At 46.8% G+C, this 18,446-nt stretch overlaps 2 protein-coding genes across 5 annotated transcripts in view; one reads left to right on the top strand and one right to left on the bottom strand.

The window, feature by feature from the left end:
• Positions 1–2,194, bottom strand: part of LOC149367045 (protein OPI10 homolog) — a 7,265-nt gene extending 5,071 nt beyond the window's left edge. The window contains exons 1-2 of one of the 2 annotated variants that reach the window (XM_089553768.1): positions 2,007–2,194; positions 1,812–1,946 (exon numbers count right to left, since the gene is read on the bottom strand). In XM_089553768.1, coding sequence (XP_089409894.1) covers positions 1,812–1,946; positions 2,007–2,145 — 274 coding nt within the window. In that variant the 5' untranslated portion in view covers positions 2,146–2,194. The remainder of the gene's footprint in view (positions 1–1,811; positions 1,947–2,006) is intronic. The other variant, XM_089553776.1, reaches the window with a different exon arrangement.
• LOC149367044 (uncharacterized) overlaps positions 1–18,416 on the top strand; it is a 25,357-nt gene extending 6,941 nt beyond the window's left edge. Inside the window, exons 1-9 of one of the 3 annotated variants that reach the window (XM_089553733.1) lie at positions 1,995–2,509; positions 5,618–5,868; positions 6,897–7,166; positions 9,343–9,441; positions 10,145–10,264; positions 12,011–12,121; positions 12,982–13,127; positions 14,131–14,295; positions 18,239–18,416. In XM_089553733.1, the coding sequence (XP_089409859.1) occupies positions 2,488–2,509; positions 5,618–5,868; positions 6,897–7,166; positions 9,343–9,441; positions 10,145–10,264; positions 12,011–12,121; positions 12,982–13,127; positions 14,131–14,295; positions 18,239–18,368 (1,314 nt within the window). In that variant the 5' untranslated portion in view covers positions 1,995–2,487 and the 3' untranslated portion in view covers positions 18,369–18,416. Of the gene's footprint in view, positions 1–1,994; positions 2,510–5,614; positions 5,869–6,896; positions 7,167–9,342; positions 9,442–10,144; positions 10,265–12,010; positions 12,122–12,981; positions 13,128–14,130; positions 14,296–18,238 lie in introns of those variants that run through there. The other 2 variants (XM_089553725.1, XM_089553738.1) reach the window with 2 other exon arrangements.
• Positions 18,417–18,446: the final 30 nt, after the last annotated feature.

The following is an 18,446-nucleotide window of genomic DNA, read 5'->3' as shown; positions in this document are numbered from 1 at the left end:
TTCACTAATTCAGCTCATCTTATATCTTGCCTACTACAACATTTCCAGAGAATCCAAAAGTGTCAGATGCAGTGCTGGAAACAAATATGGCATGATTTAATTGCGCTTTTCCTCCAACGACTGCTGGCCGCAGCTATACAGTGTTTCTTTGAACTGGACTGCTCCCACATGCAACTTCTTTTTGCACGCAAGTGTTTACACATACAGTATTGTGCGTTTTTATCGTGAATATTTAAAAAAATTATCCCGCCTCAAGCGCCAGCTCATTTGCGGTGAAACTGCACACAGAGCTTGCGTATTATGCTAACTTTTCTATCGTAGCAAGTTTTACAACGGTACTTACTTAGTTGAGCTGTGCATGATGCGAAAACGTAATCGTCTACGTAGAGATCGGTGAACGTGCATACACAGCTTTTTCGCTGAAGGGCGACAGTGACGCCATCTGTTTTCTGCAGTGGAAAGCGTCACGACAAGGCACCGAGGTGAGCATTGCAAACAATATCCTTTGAATGGTAAAGACTCGTTAAATCAGTTGTTATGGTATTTTTTTCTGCTCAATTAGCCGAAAATGTTGGAAGCGCTTCAGTTGAAACGGACGCAAATGCCGGAACGGCATATTCAAAGGGTCCACACATCTTGCAATGTTCGCCTCAGCGCCTTGTCGTGACGCTTTCCACTGCAGGAAACAGATGGCGCCACTGTCACCATTCAGTGAAAAAAACTATGTTTGCGGGTTCTGGTTCACCGATCACTACGCAGACGATTAAGTTTTCACATCATGCACGGCTCAACTAAATAAGTACCATTGTAAAACTTGCTACGATACAAAAGTTACCATAATACGCAAGCTCTGTGTGCAGTTTCACCGCAAACGAGCTGGCAGTTGAGGCGGGATAATTTTTCAAGTTATTCACGATAAAAACGCACAATACTGTACGTGAAGACACTTGCTGATAGCGATTGCCTTGTGTGCCATTTGCTTTCTGCCCTTATATTTGCGCCTTTTATTGATTTGTTTCAGTTTCTCATCAGGTTTCAACTGGATGTTTTGTTCATGCAATGACTAAGCCACTAGACTATGTCTGCCTTTTGTCTCATCAAAAAGGCTGCAACAGGCATTTTCCATAGACAGCTATATACAGTTTATAAAGAGATGTCCAGTACATTTTTCTCCCTCAAAATCTAGGCGCGAGTCGTCCCATATCTGTAAACTGTTAAGAAGATAACGAATGAGGTGACTGACTCAGTAGCGCACACTGTCATATGCTTTCTCGACAGCTGATGCACATGACCTGCGTTAGCGTGAAAATCAGCAAGCCGCAAACAAGTCACCACGGTCTGGTGACGTCATCGAACCCACAGTGTTGTTGCTGCCTAATCACACGTAGCTTTTACGCACAATCTGTCCCCCTGACGGTTCCAACCTTGGGAACCCATCTAGCTGTCCTTTGTAAATAAATCACAAAAAAAACTGAAAATCGACACAAGGCCGCGCGCGGTAGCCTCAAGTTTAAACGCAAAGCTCCACTTTTGCAGTCACTCGAGAATACATGTTGCAGTATCTGGATATGTTGCTGTGCTACGTAAGCATGCATCCGGTAAATGATCAATCCTTGCAAGTACGCCTGAATTGCTAACAAAACGGTCGTTCGTTGATAGCTTAGGGGTTCAGTCACGGGCTGGTTGCACGACGGCCGGACTTTCGCAGGCCCGATCAAGATACATAGCAGGCTTGCTTGACATAGGCGCCGCCCACAGTTAGTCGGCTTTGCCGCACTGTCGCCTGGCATTCGTCGCCTCCAGAGGCTCACCTGCGCCTCCGAAGCCATTGGGAAAGGGCTGCGTCCCCGTCAGGAAGACGACGATATGGTTGATGCTGTCCGGATCGGGGATGTTGATGAGGAACTTGGTCTGGTCGACATTCTGAAAGTCCGTCTGCACCTGCGCTGAGGAACGGCGACTTTAGCCGCGCCGCACGGGAGGAAATTTTTCCACGCTCGGCATACCAGGCGTCCTGTCACGATGGCCCCGAAGATGCTCATGCTGGCGATCAGCGCTCGAAGCTCTCGTCGGCTGCTTCCTTCTACGGTGGGGCACGCAATCAACAGCGGGCGGGCGGTGCTTCTGAAACCACGCTTCGCCCATAAACCGTGAAAGCCGCTTGTTGCCGAGTGGGCCTGATGATGATGATAGTGCATACCGGCGATACCGGCGAGGGCAGTAACCTTTCTGGCACAAAAACAATAAAGTTTAAAATATTCAAGTTTAGAAAGTGTCATACAAAATCGTTGACTCTGGCAAATTTTACGCCCGTGTTAGGGATTATTGCTTATTCAGCCAGCAAAAAGGCGACGCGAGATATGCGACAGGTGGGTTGGCATGATTGTCATAGAGAGCGTGATTTGGCAATCAGCTGTTTTGCGCGATGCTGGTTTCGCACGCGTTTGAAGAAGAGCAGTGGGTCGGCCGGTACTGATCGCCGCTGCCATGTCTTGTGCCGAAGCGAAAGGTAATGATCAGTACGTCCGAGATGCCACGTCTGAACCTGAGTGTATTCCAAACATAGATTATGATTAGGTTGTGATTATGAGGCCTCGTCATCGCGTCGTCACGGACAGTAATCGATCGCTATTGAAAACGTAATGTGATAAAGGAGGGATCGAAAAGCGTGGCTGGTGCGCACTAAATATACCCGATGATTGAGCTCGACACCATCCCATTGTGAAAAAACCGAAACTGGGAATAATCGGTTTGTCAGCACGCGCGAAAAATGAACGAGCTGAATTCGGCCTGTGCTGCTTTAAAGTACGGGAGGAGGACGCGTTTTGGATTTTTGTTGAAATTTTGTGGCATAATTATGGTGAAAACCAGCGCCTTACAGGTGATCAACAGCCTATAGCAGCAGTATATACCGCGATTTGCTCGTACGAACAGGAGATGAAACACGAGAAGCGCGTCCTGTCGGAGTTTCCGGTACCTCGCGGCCGTCTACAGTAGCAGTGCGCATACGTAGACGTAGTGCAGTTCGGAGAGGTGGCAAGGAGGTGGTCTGTCGCTGCAACTGCCGTTTTCACCCCGCAAACCTTCTTGTATGGTGATTGTGCGTATGGGGTTACGGGGGTTAATGTGGGGGAGCGGATCCCCGCGTGGTTTATATTTTTGTTATTTATAAAGTCCTGTAAGAGTAGTCAGTGTCTCCTGAGAGGCTGTAGCCAGTGCTTTAGTGCATCAAAAGCACAAACCGACTTTAGGAACGGAATTATGGGACCGACTTGTGGTATGCTGATCGTGTTCTGTTCTGTTCTGTTCTGTGTTCGTGTGTACTCTGATTCTGACCGAGTCATAGAATGCCTGAGAAAAGATCAAAATGTCAATGGAAGCCTGCCAAAATTTTCTAGGGGGCTTTCCACAAATGCTGTAGATTTTCGGTCCTTTTGATTTGCCTGTTGATTTGGTTTGATCCATTTGTACAGGGGGGTGGGAACTGTACAGAGGGGTGGGAACTTTGTCAAGCGATAACCGCTTTTATTCCCATCCCCTCCAACACTGTATGGTGATGGAAATAAATCATTATTAGTATTATTATTATTATTGATTTGCCTGCTGCAGCTTGCCAGTAATTTTACTGGTGCAGCATGCACCGCCAGCCTGATAGAATATGATTATAATCGACATCCACATGATCGTATTTATACTGCCAGAAAGGACAACCAGAAAAGCAAAAAAATTTTTCTGAACGTGGTAGCAGACAAAAACTTGTCATTCAGGGATTGAAACAGGAAATGCTGCAGGACAGGACAGGATGCTCCACACTGAGTAAGCTAGCCGGTTTGGTTATATACCAGTGTAAGGCCGAAGTGAGTTGGTCACTTGGAGGAAGGCTGATAGTGGTCTAGAATGTTTTGGGATTGGCCTCCCTGTTGTGTGACTGCGCTCGTGGATGTGAACAGTAACGACCTACTCCAGCGGTAAGAATGTCTTTCGTTTGTCTTGATTGAATGGCCCTCACTTGTGTTGCAACGATGGCAAGCACCGACAACCGGTGTAGTGATAAAACGCAGTGTTATCATCGCAGATCAATGTCTTGATTCTTGTTGCAAGGGTATTGTCTCATTTTGGCTGTTATTCGTTCACATGTCATGCAGTTTGCTGCCGGTTAAGATGATGGCTGCTTGCCATGATATTAAGAATGTGAGTGGGCTTGCATGTAAAGCCAATGCCGTGCAGGGACAAGAATATTTTTATTCATCATACTGCTATTGACATTAAAAGCATCCACCAATTCTATGCCTTATTTAGCATTCGTTGCACACAGTGACGTGACTCCAAATATAACAGATCTTATTTCTTCTGCAATAACCTGTATATTTATTTTGGCATTTTTGTAGGCTTTCTCCTGTACCACTTGTTCACTCTAGTTTTGAATAGAGATTACGTTTCTATGTCTGCTCTGTGTAGCAACACAGTTGGCTTTGGTACTTGCCTGGTATGTATGGTAGAAATGAAGAACCACCATTGCCTGCAAGGTTGCCCTTCAAAAGAGTTGGTTCAACTAGCCAAGTCGACTAGTGCTACCAAGACCTGCTGAGAAAGTGGAATGGGCAAATTTGCTATTGGTCCTTCTGGGTGTGGCCTTATCCCAGCAGATCGCAGTATCAGTCCTCTTGGCTGGTCGAACTTGCTCTTTACAAGGTTAGTGGCAACAGAGTGGTTTTTCATTTCTACTGCATAAGCCTGGCAAGTAGTGATTCCATTGCATTACTGCATGAAACGGAACCAAAATTATAACCTCAGTACAAAATTACAGCAGGAACATGCCGGTGGTGCATTAAGAGGTGTTGAAATGTTATACGCAGGTTACTGCATTATTTTCAGTTGATTGACAACAGCCAGTCTGCCAGCCTCTGTTCTAAGTGAGAGTAGATAATGTTTCCTGCCTCACCTGCAGTTCACAATTGGTAGCGAGGTGCTGGAAGTGCTAAGGGAATACGTCTACTTAGGGCAGGTAGTGACCGCTGATCCAGATTGTTAGAGGGAACTAGAAGAATAAGAATGGGGCGGAGCACATATGGCAGGTTCTCTCAGATCATGAATGGCAGTTTACCAATAAATATTCCTCAAGAGAAAAGTGTACAACAGCTGTATCTTACTGGTACTCATCTACGGGGCAGAAACATGGAGGCTAACAAAGAGGGTACAGCTCAAGTTGAGGACAACGCAGTGAGCTATGTAAAGAAAAATGGTAGGTGTAACGTTAAGAGACCGGAAGCAGGCAGAGTTAGTAGGAGTACAAACGCGGGTTAATGACATCCTAGTCGAAATCAAGAGGAAAAAATAAGCTTGGGCAGGGCAGGTAATGCGAAGGCAAGACAACCGCTGGTCCTTAAGGGGGTGATGGAGTGGATTCCAAGAGAAGGCAAGCATAGCAGGGGGCGGCAGAAAGTTAGGTGGGCGGATGAGATTAAGAAGTTCGCGGCGATATGGTGGCCGCAGCTGGCGAAGGACAGGGTCAGTTGGAGAGACATGGGAGAGGCCTTTGCCCTGCAGTGGGCGTAGTCAGGCTGATGATGATGATGATGATGCCTCACCTGTGCATGTGTGCGTCTTGTTGTAGCAGCAGCGGATGGAGCTTCAGCAGCCTCGGCAGCGAGCGGGGTGTGCGGGCGCATGTCCTCCGAGTGTGGTGTGCTGGGCGTGTACCTGTCTTCGTGGGACCACGTGATGGGCCCGCAGCTAGTCTTCCGCTGGCGCATGCAGTGCCCCGGCAGTGCACCAGACTCAACAGACTGCGGCCCGCACTTTCTCAAGTGCCACCAGTTTCTCGAGAACCCTGAGGGCTTTCTGGCTCGAGGGGAGGCGCCACAGCAGGTTAGGGGAGACTCCTCAATGCACAGTGTTTGTCCAAAGTTAATTAATGCAGGCTTTTCGTGTTGCACATGCCGTTCTGCATGGCTGTTCATCAGACTGTTTTGTGTTTAGGCTGGCTATGCTGGCCCAGCACACAAGGCAGCTTAGGTTGTAAAACCTGTCATGTTAGCCTGTGCTTGACCTAGTGAAATGTGATTCTTATCGCAGTAAACTACTACTAAGTGTTGCTTCTTCAGCCCGTGTAGTTGCATGGTAGAAATTAGCATTTTTTCACTTGACATTATAGTACTCCTTGTGCCAGTGTGTGACTACGGTATTCAGCACTTATTTAGTACTTACTCAGCAGCTGTTCAGCATCTGAATGGCATAGCCACTGTGGCAGGTAGCAGGGGCTGGGGGCGTAAATGCATTATTTCTAATGAGGTACCAGTGACACCACTGACTGGGAAGTGATTAGCTCCCTCCTCTGTCCATGGGGGTGCAGTTCATGGCATTCCACGTTGCTCGCGGTAAGAAGGGAGAACTCCTCTGTATGTCACAGCAGTCTTTGCCTTAAAAGAGTGCTTGGTGCAAATACCCCTGAACGTGTGTTAGTTGAAGACCAAGACAAGTTCCTCACATATATTTCTAGTTTGCATTGGTTCTACACTCTAAACAGAAAGGAGTAAAAAGGGAGTAAAGTTGTCCCCTAGAACACACCCTTTAAAAAGGGAGTGCCCTACACTCTAACCATAAATACACCAATATGGGAGTAAAAAGAGAGTATAAGCTGTTCTCCAGTGCACACCCTTTTATGAAAAGGTGTGCACTAGAGGACAGTTTACACCCTTTTTACTCCTTTCTGTTTAGAGTGTAGAGGGCAGATTACTCCGTTTTTACTCCCATATAGGTGTGTTCATGTTTAGAGTGTGTGATCAAGTGAGCTCTCTACAGGTAAGTAAAAGGAGACTGGGGGAATACCGTGCTGTTCCCCTTTGTGGTCCTGGTGCTTTATGCAAGGCACATCAGGCTATCCTCCTTCCATGTAGGCATCACGACGTGAGGAGGAGTGTGATGTGCATGCGGCCAGTGTGCTCCAGCTGCTGCATGGAGGTCTGGAGAGGCGAGGCACTCGGTCATGCCTACTCCTGCTGCCAGACAAGCGAGCGGCACTGCACGCGGTCACCTTTGCCCTGTCGGCGGCCCCCGTGTGCCTGGCTGCCCTGTTCCCACTGCGGGCGCTGGCCGACCTGTGGCTTCTGCTGCCCCTCACTGACCTAGCCCTGGCACGTGTTGCCCTCGTCTGCCGCTCACCCGGGGTGGGTTCATCTCCTTGATTGTGCTTGCTGCCAATCAGCACAGTCCTCCCAGTGGAAAGAATGAAGAATAACTGACTGGGAACTTGGTTTTTGACATTTTGGTACATAATTCTTAGCACCAGTAGTCGGTTAAAGTATTTTTCTTAGGAAGGGCAGTCCTCCACCTATGGTTTTAATCTCTCTCTCTACATATATAAATAAAACGGCAAGTTAAAGATCATCGTATAAATGAAGTTAGCTTGCTTCAAGCAGAATGCTTTCAGTGTGCATGTCTACCTGATGTGGCTCACCTGTTAAAGCTATTGTACTTTACATCTCACCGTCTCATCTAGTATGCATTTCTTTATGATTGGTTGAGGAATGGCAAGCCCCCGTGACTTTAGGTTTTCGCATTCTGCAATAAGGCCGAAGAAAGAAGAGACCGCATGGATGGTGTTGTGCTGGTTTTTGTCTTATCTAGTGCAGTCTTTGTCAAAAGTAACCAGGCAGCATATTTTGCTTCTCACTTGTATATTGGAACTAGGGGTGTGCGAATATCAAATTTTTCGAATACGAATACTTGGTTCCGAATATCGAATCGAATATCGAATAATCAAGGACAGACACATTTAACCACTACAAAACATTATTTGAGCACCCAAGAACATTACAGTGCAACTATCAGTGATGAAATAAACACAAAAGGTTGGTGTGGCTGCACAAAAAAGTATCAAAGTCTCGAACATTATTCTTAGAACAGTGGAAATATCAGAGGAGATACAGCATTGATTAAGGCTAGCTTCCCATAAGCACAAAAGCGCGTTGCTGGGATGAATATAAAAGGTTGTCGTGAAGGAAAACCTGCTGCTCCACATGGTCACGCAGAAGTAGTTCCCTTCTAGCTGGAACGGCTTCTCCAGCCACAGAAAATGCCCTCTCACTTGGCACTGAACTGGCACGTATTGCGAGGTATTTCGTGCACAGCTCTGACTATACCAGCTTCGCAGGTATAGCCACAAAGAAGCTCACCAGCGCAGTCAGCTACTGCATGGCCCAACGTTACGCATTATTCTGGGCGCCACCATGTTGTTATGTCTCTGTGGATAGGACTTGCGGACCGAAATGAACGCCGGTGCTCGCAATAGAATATTCGGCTGGATACGAATATTCGCGTCGGGTCGAATATTCGAAACAACACGAATACTTGTATTTCGAATCGAATACGAATACTAAAAATATAATATTTGAATTATATTCGAAAATTTCGAATATTCGCACACCCCTAATTGGAACCCTTATGCTTGTTTAAAGACCAAAAGGTCTTGAAAGGTGGGGACAAGGGTTCTCCTCATAAAAGAGGCTGAGAGCTTGGGACACATGCTGCCCAGTTACTTTTGGCAAAGGCAGACCCTCCTTTTGCCTGGTAAGGCAAGCACTAGCAATGTCGTCTCTTATTTCCCGAGAAACTATGAGGATGATAGAAGGCTAGGAGAACCGGTCTAGCTGAGACCTTTGTGAAACAAAAGCTGAGGCTGTAACTGGCACCAGCAGAAAACAAGGACGCATTGTGCACCGTTCCCATAAGGGTGGGTGAGAGAGCAAGTTTCTCAGTAATGAAAGCATGTATGGTGTTTCTCTCTTTCCTTGTTTCTGTGCGCAAGTTTGTGCTACATCTTGCTCAATTTAGCAATGAACCATGGCTGCACATTTGCTTGTTTCGTGCAGGGTGGTCACAGTTTGGGAATTTGGCCCATCTGTCCATTTCTGCTGAGCTTATTCGAGCTGCCTTTAAGGCACAGAAGTGCTTGTATAACATTAGTTGTGCGTGTGGTAACTGCATATGATTGCGTTATAAGTTGCATTTGAAACTGCTGCACAGAATTCTGTTGTTTTAAAGGGTCTATCAGAGTATGGCCAAATGTGGTCAATTTTCTTCAAAGAACGGCAGCCACACATGCACTGCAGTCTTGGGCCCACCTCTGCTGTCTCCAGTATCATAATGTGTGTCCTCAGTAGTCAGCATCACACAGAATGTTTATACTTTACATGCAAGGGTCGCTGGTGCTGGCGTTTTGTCAAGGTGTTGCTCAAGGTGGGTTACACATTATGCTAGTATATGAGTAAGGTAGCTAACCTCGGTGATGGCAGTGAGTCATGTCATGTCCTGATGTTGGAAACCTACCGGTGTCTTTTCCAGCGTGAGCTCATGAAGAACCTCAGCAGCGCTACAACACTGCTGCACCGCTACTTTCAGCTGGCCTCGTCCCTGCTGTCCACTAGGACCCTCGACCGAAGGGTGAGACACAACCTTGTTGTGTGCTGGGCCATTGCATTGCTTCGAGCTGCAAATAAGTAGGGGCAGCTGGAGTTGTCCATCCAACACCTAGTTGTAGGCGCGTTGCCAATTTGCAAATCACAGGTTTTAAGCTCCTTTCATAAAACTCTCTCTGATGCTCTATTTTCATGTGTGAATGCTGCATAAATCCTTCTTTTGACTGACAACATGTGACAGATGAGCATGGCTGCCTGTTGTTGACAGCAAATAACATTGCCAACTTTTCCGGGAGATGAGCATGGGCTGTGGGGAGTGATGGTTTATCTCTAAAAAGTGCTGCAACTTTAAGAATTCACAGACGCATCTTTCTCACAGGTCGCGATGCTGGTAGAGTTGAGTTAACTGACACTACCGACTGGCTGAAGAACTTTATTTTCACAGTGGGGCTACCTTCACCCATTATTGAGTCAATACTAGATATATATCAGAGGGCACATTTTTCATTTCTGTCATAGCAGCTGTGAGCTTCATAAGGTAGCCACATTTCAGCGGCCATTTGTTTGTTTCCCTATGTTTCCTGCAAGGGTTAACAAATGATGCATTTAGCAAACATTGCTTGGACATCCTTGGACATCCTTATTTAAGTGGCTTGGGACGCAGTGGATGAAGTGGCAGGTTGCTCAACTTTGCAGCCAGCCGGAGTAATGGGGTGTGATAACTGCAGGCGTCTGTGAATGCGCTGAGCCGGAGTGACCGCCTTCCGGAGGAGCTGATCCGGAGGGCCCTGCAGTCACACCTGCAGACACGCCGCTGCTCCATCGTCATCGGTGACAGTGTTGCCCAGGTGCGTCTCACACGCCTGCTTTTCTGTCTTGTTGTGCTGTCCCATGATGCTTGAGCAGAAAAAAACAGTACAAACTAGAATACAGTGAGAAATGGAAATGAAAATTTGTTTGAATTGTTCAGAGTTTGATATAACACCTCGATACAAAAGATCTTAACAAGATCAAAGTGGCAGTTTGAATAAACTGGAGGTTAAAACTAGTAGCAAGGTTCTGCTGTAAATGTGGACAATACAAGTACCGAGGTTTATTGAAAGGGCATAGCAGATTATTTCTGATTATTTCTGGAAGTGGGTTAAGCACAGTTTTTTCCCCGTATACTGTCACGGAGTGGAGTAGTCTTCCTTTGGGTCTATGTTAGTCTAAGTATTTTGAGAAGGAGCTGCAGAATTTATTGTATGGCTCCTAGTATTGTTGTTTGATGACTCTGGATTTGTGTCCTGTTTATTGACTTGCGGTGTTGTAGCTGATGCTTTTATAGGTTCATTTTTAGTTATATGCCCCTCCTGCTTGAATCAACTTTGGCTTGCAGTATATTGAAATAAATAAATAAATAAAGGAGTTTTTAGTTATATGCCCCTCCTGCTTGAGTCAACTTTGGCTTGCAGTATATTGAAATTAATAAATAAATAAAGGAGGGGGAGAAAAACATCCTGGAATCGCCTAGCAGTAATTGGCATTAAGAATGTGTGAGTATTACAAATTTTAGATATCTATTTTGTGGTGTCCGGTATACAGACCCGGGGCAATGAACAGGCACAGAGGACAGCTCAGGGTAGACTGTTTGTTTCCAACAGAGAGTGTGGGTTCCAGAGAAGAGAGAGAAGTGCTGATGATGATAGTACAGGCCGTAGGGAAAGCGAAACTAAAACTTAGGCGGGACACAACATCACTTCTTGCTTGGGGAAAAAAAAAAAAACGAAACACATGTGAAAGCACAGTACACACGAGAAACGACACAGTCAGGTTAGTTCTCGAGTCTGTCAGGTGGATGACGCTCTCTTATACTTGACGCCGCGGTTGTCCTGTGTCGTTGCTCTAAGGAGTTCAACTGCTTGCCTCAACCACTGGTGTGAATGTAGTTGTCGTTTTGGTTGATGCTGGTTTGGTGCAATCTCCAGAAGCAGTTTGATTATTTTTGGGGGGCAGAGCCCAGGGGAGTGTAGAGCCAGACCTGTTTCCTGGTTCGCGAACTAATTTGGATGCATTCCTGCAGCGGCCGCCGCTTAGCAGAAAAGGAATTCTGGCCTCTCTTTCTGACTATTCCGAATGGACCCATGTATGAAAGCAATGCCTTGCTTCCAGCAGTTAAAATTCTCACCCTAACGAAACTGACTTGCCCCGCTGGCGGCAAGTCAGTTGTTGCCAGCGGAGCCCTGGACTAGGGGCCTGGACCACCTGGCTCCTGTGAGTTAATCTATGTAGATTAAAAGTTTTCTCTCCCTCTCACCCCAGCGAAGTTACCCTTTCTCTGACCAAAAGAGGCTTGTCCAGGCTTGTTCTGCTGTCTGCTGCATGTAGTTTGCATCTAGCAGGACACAGCATCTCTTTACCATCAGAGAAGAGTAAGCTGGGCGAATTGATGCACCTAACATGTGTGTGTTTGTGTCATGGGCGGATGAGATTACGAAGTTTGCGGGAATACGGTGGCCACAACTGGCGAAGGACAGGGTTAACTGGAGAGACATGGCAGAGGCCTTTGCCCTGCAGTGGGCGTAGTCAGGCTGATGATGATGACGATGACCCAGGTGGAGCCTGCTCTGCATGCCCTGCGGGGCCTCCTGGACCATGAGGAGCTGTTCTGCTCCCTGTGGGGCGATTCCCTGGAGCCCAACTACCTGCCTGGCCTCCAGCTACAGGTGCGCTCTCCTATGTGTGTGCTACCTCTCTTCCAATGGCACAGCATCGGATGAGGCTGTCGTTGGGCACACAGTTTTTGCTAGCAGGGAAACTGTGTGCCTGTGTCTGCACCTACCACAGTGGCCTGTGCCATGTCTAGGCACCTGGGGAGTTGCTACGCCACGGATCTGAGTAGACATGAATCGGACCACTTTTAGTCTCGGGGGAATGCAACAGCTTTCGAAAAGAACAGAGGAACCTTCTCTTTCATCCCTTCCTGCCTAACATGACTGCAAAAACAGGCGCCAAGTAGCATAACACCCCAAAAATTGCCTCACTTTAGTAATGATTGGCTGTATAGTGAGAGTCTGCTACTTTAAGCAATGACAGTATGATTAGCCTCCAAAATATAGGGCAAAGAAAAGCCAGGGGTTGAGGCATACATGGATTTTGGATACTTGGGGAACCCAAAAAAACATTATGAGAACAAAGAGTAACTGTGCAAAAAGGACGGGACAGTAGAGAAGAAGAACCACACGTGACAAACGCAGTGTCCTTGTCCCGTCCTTTTCGCGCAGTTATTCTTTGTTCTCATAGTGTTGTACCAACTAGCCTCACCGCACTCTTCCAAAAAACTCCGAAGGACTCAAGAGCTCTGCAGAACCCAGTTTTAGAACCCCTGCCCTAGACTGTCTACCTGCGCATCTACCTCCCCTTTGACATCTCCTTCGTCCCTCAAAAGACCTCAAGACTATCAGCAGAGAGTGAGGCTGTTAGGGACCGTCAACTCAAAGTGTGACAGGGTGCCTGGTAGAGAAGGTGCATTGTTTTCAAGGGATCGTGCAGTGCCTGCCCAGCTGAAAGCCCCCCCGCATTGCAGGGCCTGGTGAGGGGTTCGACTGGGAGCCCTCTGTCTGCGCGTGAGCTCATCTGGTCGCCACACCCGTCCACCGTGGTGGACATGGCACAGGGGCGCGTCTGGCAGTGCCCCCTGCATGTTGGCTACCAGGGGCCCCTCACACGCAAGTGCGTCTGCCCTTCCTCTGCTTGACGCTCAGCGCCATCTCGTGCAGTGTTCGCACATCTGCTTTGTAACATTGATGCTATGTTTGACACAGAATTATGCACCATCTGTGCTCATTTCAGTGCATGGAATTTTAAAAGTGTCACTGTCAGCTTTTGCCGAGAGATGACATATGTGAACGAAGTGGGTCGTGTACTCAATGGCAAAGTGGTGCACTCAAGCCTTCAGTGGCCACCTTTGTCTGGAGGCTGTTTATAGTCATTGATGCGAGGCAGGAATGTGAAACACAAAGCCAGACGTCCCACCCGGTACTGTATTCATAGTCTCCTGGCAAAGATTTGGCCAAGGGAGGGCTCCAAAGACCAAGTTAGTAGAAGTCTGGTACCTATTCGATGCAAACATAGTAGTTCAGTCACCTGAGGTGAACATGCCATAAGGTGAACATGAGGTGACCATGCCAGTGTTTTGTGTAGAAAGGAAACGTTTGTTTTCATTGTGTCGCTTGTTGCATATCCCCGTATATGCAGTAAAGGCATGCCACTGATTCTCACACACGAATGGTTTTGATCTGCAAGGGGCCCTACTAACACTACAAACAATGTTGTATTATTATTTCTTATTTACATGAAGGTGAAAGGACCGTGTCTTATTTTGTTCTAGGATTGCAGAAAATGGCTGTAATTCACTATGTACTCAATTTTGCAAGGGTTGAACTGTGTTTCACACAAATTTAGTGCTCCTCATATCACAAATAGGGTGCTTTTTTTTTTTTACGTTAGCCACTCATTGCAGTAAATAGCAATTCAAAACAGTGAGCTTTATTTCACACATTTATTCCACCGTTGGTTTTGTCCCACGCTGCCACTCCAGCCATGCATGCACTTGAGCAGCTTGATATGCCACCCTGTATACCTACACTTTTAAGCAAGCATGCGAGGGGATTTAGACAGTGGCATCCCTGGGAGAGGTGGTTTTCACTATCTGCTCCCCTGCGAACTAATGCAGGCTGAAGGCTGCGCGCACCCCATCGGCCGAGTCCCACGTGTCCCAGTTTGTGCAGCAGCTGGGACGAGCGCCCAACACGGCTGCTGCTGAGCAGCTGCTGCTGGCCTTCCAGAGGCACCTGCGCACCAAGGCAGCTGCGCTCATCCAGTGTGCTTCGCGCTCCAGGTGAGGCACTCAACAGCGGGCACCGTGATGGGACAGGCACGCTGTGTAGTGGAGGGTTCCGAGTATAATTCAAACACATAAAGTCCCTTGACAGATGTAGGTTTGCGCTCATCCCGTACCCTGTCTTGTGTGTGTGTGTGTTTCGCGCAACTACCATGTCTGAAGTACTGATCCAACTATCCCGACAACACGTTCTACTTAGTCTTTTGACATGTGTCAGATTTTCAGTACACGACCGTTTTTGTCTTTAGCCTTTATTGAAATGCAGCTTGGTGGAATCGAACCTGCAACCATGGATTGAGTGACCATATTCCACAGTCAGTAAAGGCACTACAGTGGGCAGCAGTGCAAAACTGAGATTGCAAGGGCACTGGCAGTGCTTACATCGTAGTTTGTCAGCATGAACGCTTAAGTAGGTCAGATGTTTAGGGGAATCCCCCAAGATGGAGTAGATTTGTAATAGTTTGAATAGTTTGATTTGTTGTAGATTTGCGCAATTACTCCCTTATTACAAATGCATAAGCACTCTGTCTTCATAAAAAGGGCAAATTTGACGGGTAAATTAGCATTTAAATTTTATTTTGTTTAGTAGAGTGTTCACGCTGACAAGATACGAAGTAATCATTGTTAAAAGTTTGCTGTACTGTGCGCATCTTTTTTTGTTCATCTCCCCTCAGCCTCTTATTCTAATGCTTTTCCTGTCATAGCAAATGCCCTCGTGTTTCCTGTTCTTGAATATTGCACTATCTGTTCACAGCTGTTTGTGATCCTAATGATTAAGATAGTAAAACTTTTAAGAAAACTGTGTCTACAAACAGGTTTTGGAAGAAAGATAATATATACTATAAACATAAGTATCAGTTTACAACTGAGATTAAGGGTACTTTATCATCAGCAAGTTTAAGTGTGGTTCATATGTGCAAGCATCAGTGGCCTTGTCACAGAGAAATCTGCGACACATGTTCACTGATTATGGAGCTTCTGAGTAAAGAGTGCTTTTGCATTTTTGTGTGCGAGATAAATTCTTTCCTGTCTTGTCACATATAGCACAACATCTTTTTCGGTTTTTCTGCTGTGTGTGTGTCATTCAGTCATTCAGTAAGGGTCTGTGATGATCTTCTCGTAAGCATCATTGTTTGCACTGTTAAGATCCCCAACTTTCCCGAACCTTGTCTCACTGACGTTTTTTGCCAGTTCCTCTACTGGGCTCCCAAAATGCACGCTGCAGTTCAGGATTGAAAAAGCTGGTAGAACACATCCCAGAGTGCAGGTAAACATTGCGTTTCACGAACTTGGATGCCCATGTAAATGAAAATTTTAAGGCTACAGTCGATGTAGTAAGTCCCTAGCTGTAATCCTTGGCTTTTTGCTGAAGGGCGTGTACTGTGTGAACACTCTGTGTGTTTCATTTGTATCCGCTGTCTTTGCAAAATGTGACCACTGTTGTCTGACTGTCAGTGAGCCTCTGCCATTCCTCCGATTTAGCCATTTATGCTTTGAGCACTGTGTGCATGACACTTCAGTGTGGTACAGGACTAGGGTGGAAAACAAGCGTCACTGTGGCTGTGTTGGATAGTTAGTGCACATTTATTTAGTATACGTGCTGGTTTGTAAATCAGTAAACATGACTTAACCAAGGAGGTAACCTGTTATTGTAACCAAAGAGAGCGGTAGGCACTTAATTCTTTTTGGTTTGATAGGGGCCATTTTGTTTGGTCATATATTTGGATTGTGGAAAGTGCTGAAGAAACCTGCGCAAGAGTTTGTCCCTACTCTAGTGGTGTGCTGTCTTTAACTCTACAATTTTACTGCACTAACCAAATTATGGTGTGATGGTGATCATGTTTGCTTATCAAAAGCACATTTCTCACTCTTTCTTTTGCTTTTTGACTGCTTGGTTTCTTGGGCTAGTTCATGTACATAACAAGCACCTCATTTTTATATCTAACGAGAGCTAGTTTATTGCACGCACAATAATTCACATACATAGTGGGCTTATTCGAAGAAGCTGACATCTTGCCGCAAAGCATGGAGCCGTTAAATATGCATTGAGGAAATCGTTTGTGTCTGCGATTAAATGAACGTCCTTTTTTGAGAGGAAGGCACAAGGATGCTGTGGGAGGAAATGGGTGAAGGAACGTCTGTCACACTGGAGGTTCCAGTCGGTGCTTGTCTGTTGGTTCCACCTGTCAGGCAGTACTGCAACTTTTTCTGGTAGTTGAGCGGAAGCTACAGAGCCAGAACATGTCCCCTCTTCTTACACAGCGGGATATGGGCCGCTGCTTGAAGTTAGCAGTTTTCCTTTAAGACATAGTAAATTGTCAATATTTTTTATTCAAGGCACATTTCTAACATAACTACCAACTTTCAATGGTAGAAAGCCGAGGAAAAAATGCTCTTCCCACAAATTTCTAGGCACGTCTTGTTACAAGAGGCTGCCATAGATGGCGCCAGCTATGCCAGCAACGCAGTGAAACTACCGCAGAGAGAGGGTATCTGTTGTTTCAGCCAGCGTCTTCGCTTCAGCGGACGCGGTTGTTGCAGCGCGCGCCTCTTTTTTCCCTCTTTCTTCTGATCTTTTAACTCTTTTCTATCTGCACATGGCAGCGGTGGTGGCTCGAGCTAGTCGGCAGGCCCGTGCACTTCCTTTTTCATCCTTAATTACCATGGAAAGCTGTCTCTGAGTGTAGAGACATGCATTTGCTCGCATCTTTCATGAGTGTGTACAGAGGATAAGTCAGATAAGTATTTCCTGGAATCAGACTTGGATCTTTTGAACCTGAAATTCATGCGACTATAACAGTCAGATGTGCAAAACTGGTAAAGATTCAATAAATAAGGTACCCATTAGTGAAAGAGCCAGCTGTCACTGACAGCCGGGAGAGCACAAGGGATCGGTGGTGTCATTCTCCGAATATTTTTTTGTTCTAAAGAAAAAAATCACCATTAATTTGCTGTCATACTAGTCACTATAGCGCGTTACCATGTGTCACATCAATGTTCGTAAGGTAAAGCTCAAGAACGGAGTGGCAAACACCCTCTCAGTGGCATTGACCTATTGTTGTCATATTGCAGTCATTTACTTTGCACCTGCTAGTGTGACACTGTGGGACCTTGGCCTTGGTGAAAGGTGATTGACTGTGAAGTTGTCCACCTGCACATACCATGAATTCCATGTTTTGCGCAGAACACTGCAATTTTTTTTTTGAGCCCGCATGAATGCAGCCAGTTTCATTTGGCTTGCAAGATTTCAAAAATATAAAATATGCTATACTGTGTCAGCTTGTTCAAACCACAACGTGCTGTCCAGTTTAACGCAGTGTTGGGTGCAAGCGTTCAGAGAGTCCTCATATGTTATGTCTATCTAAAGGGGCTACACTCTTACAGCAGCGTGCGAAACGATTTCAGTGCTTGCACTTCCGAGAACCCTTTTAACTGGGCTGTTAAAACGCGCCGAGCAACCCGCCCTTGCGTCAGCAGAAACCATGTGGAATGTGTTTTCCTCGTTAAGTGGACGCCGCCAGCGTCATTTTTCCGCGTTACTCCGAATAACTTGCGGGATGAATGCAGGAGGAAAAGGAGTGCGGCGTCAGCTCTCCTCTGTCCTTTCGACCGGTGTGAGTGAACGGGCGGCAAAAAACAATGCTAGGCGCGTGGCATCTCCGTCGACACTTGCCGGGGCCGTTGCCGCTCGAGTTCGCGCTTATTGCGCCGATCGCGCCATTGACGCCGATCGGTGCCGTAGTAAAGGAGCGCTGCAGTGCTTTCGGAAGCAAGGACTGCCGCATTTCTTGGCGGGAAAGAAACTTCCGCCGCTTACGGAGGCCGAGCACGCGCTAGGGCCAAGGCTGGCCTTGAGACTTTCCATTCGCGACCTCGCTCTCTCCCCCCTCTCCGATTTTATTTTCCTGCTCGTTAACACCCGCTTCGCCTCTGCTTGCAGGCGGGCCCTGTCCACGAAGTACCTGCAGTCGGTGTTGGCCGTGCCCTACCTGTCCGACTTTTTGGTGATCCTGGCCGAAGCCGAAAAGCTGCGGCCGGGTTTGTCCCGTTACGTGCTGCCGCCGAGCTGACCCCACCCCCTCCCCCCGGTGTGTTGAATAAAAGAACTTTCGGCTCGATTGGCCGCTCTTCCGCCTCCTCCTTGTTGC

The sequence above is a fragment of the Amblyomma mixtum genome, chromosome 1, assembly GCF_055824585.1.
Source record: "Amblyomma mixtum isolate Tamu chromosome 1, ASM5582458v1, whole genome shotgun sequence".
NCBI lineage: Eukaryota > Metazoa > Arthropoda > Arachnida > Ixodida > Ixodidae > Amblyomma > Amblyomma mixtum.
This window is presented reverse-complemented; position numbering and strand designations above follow the sequence as displayed.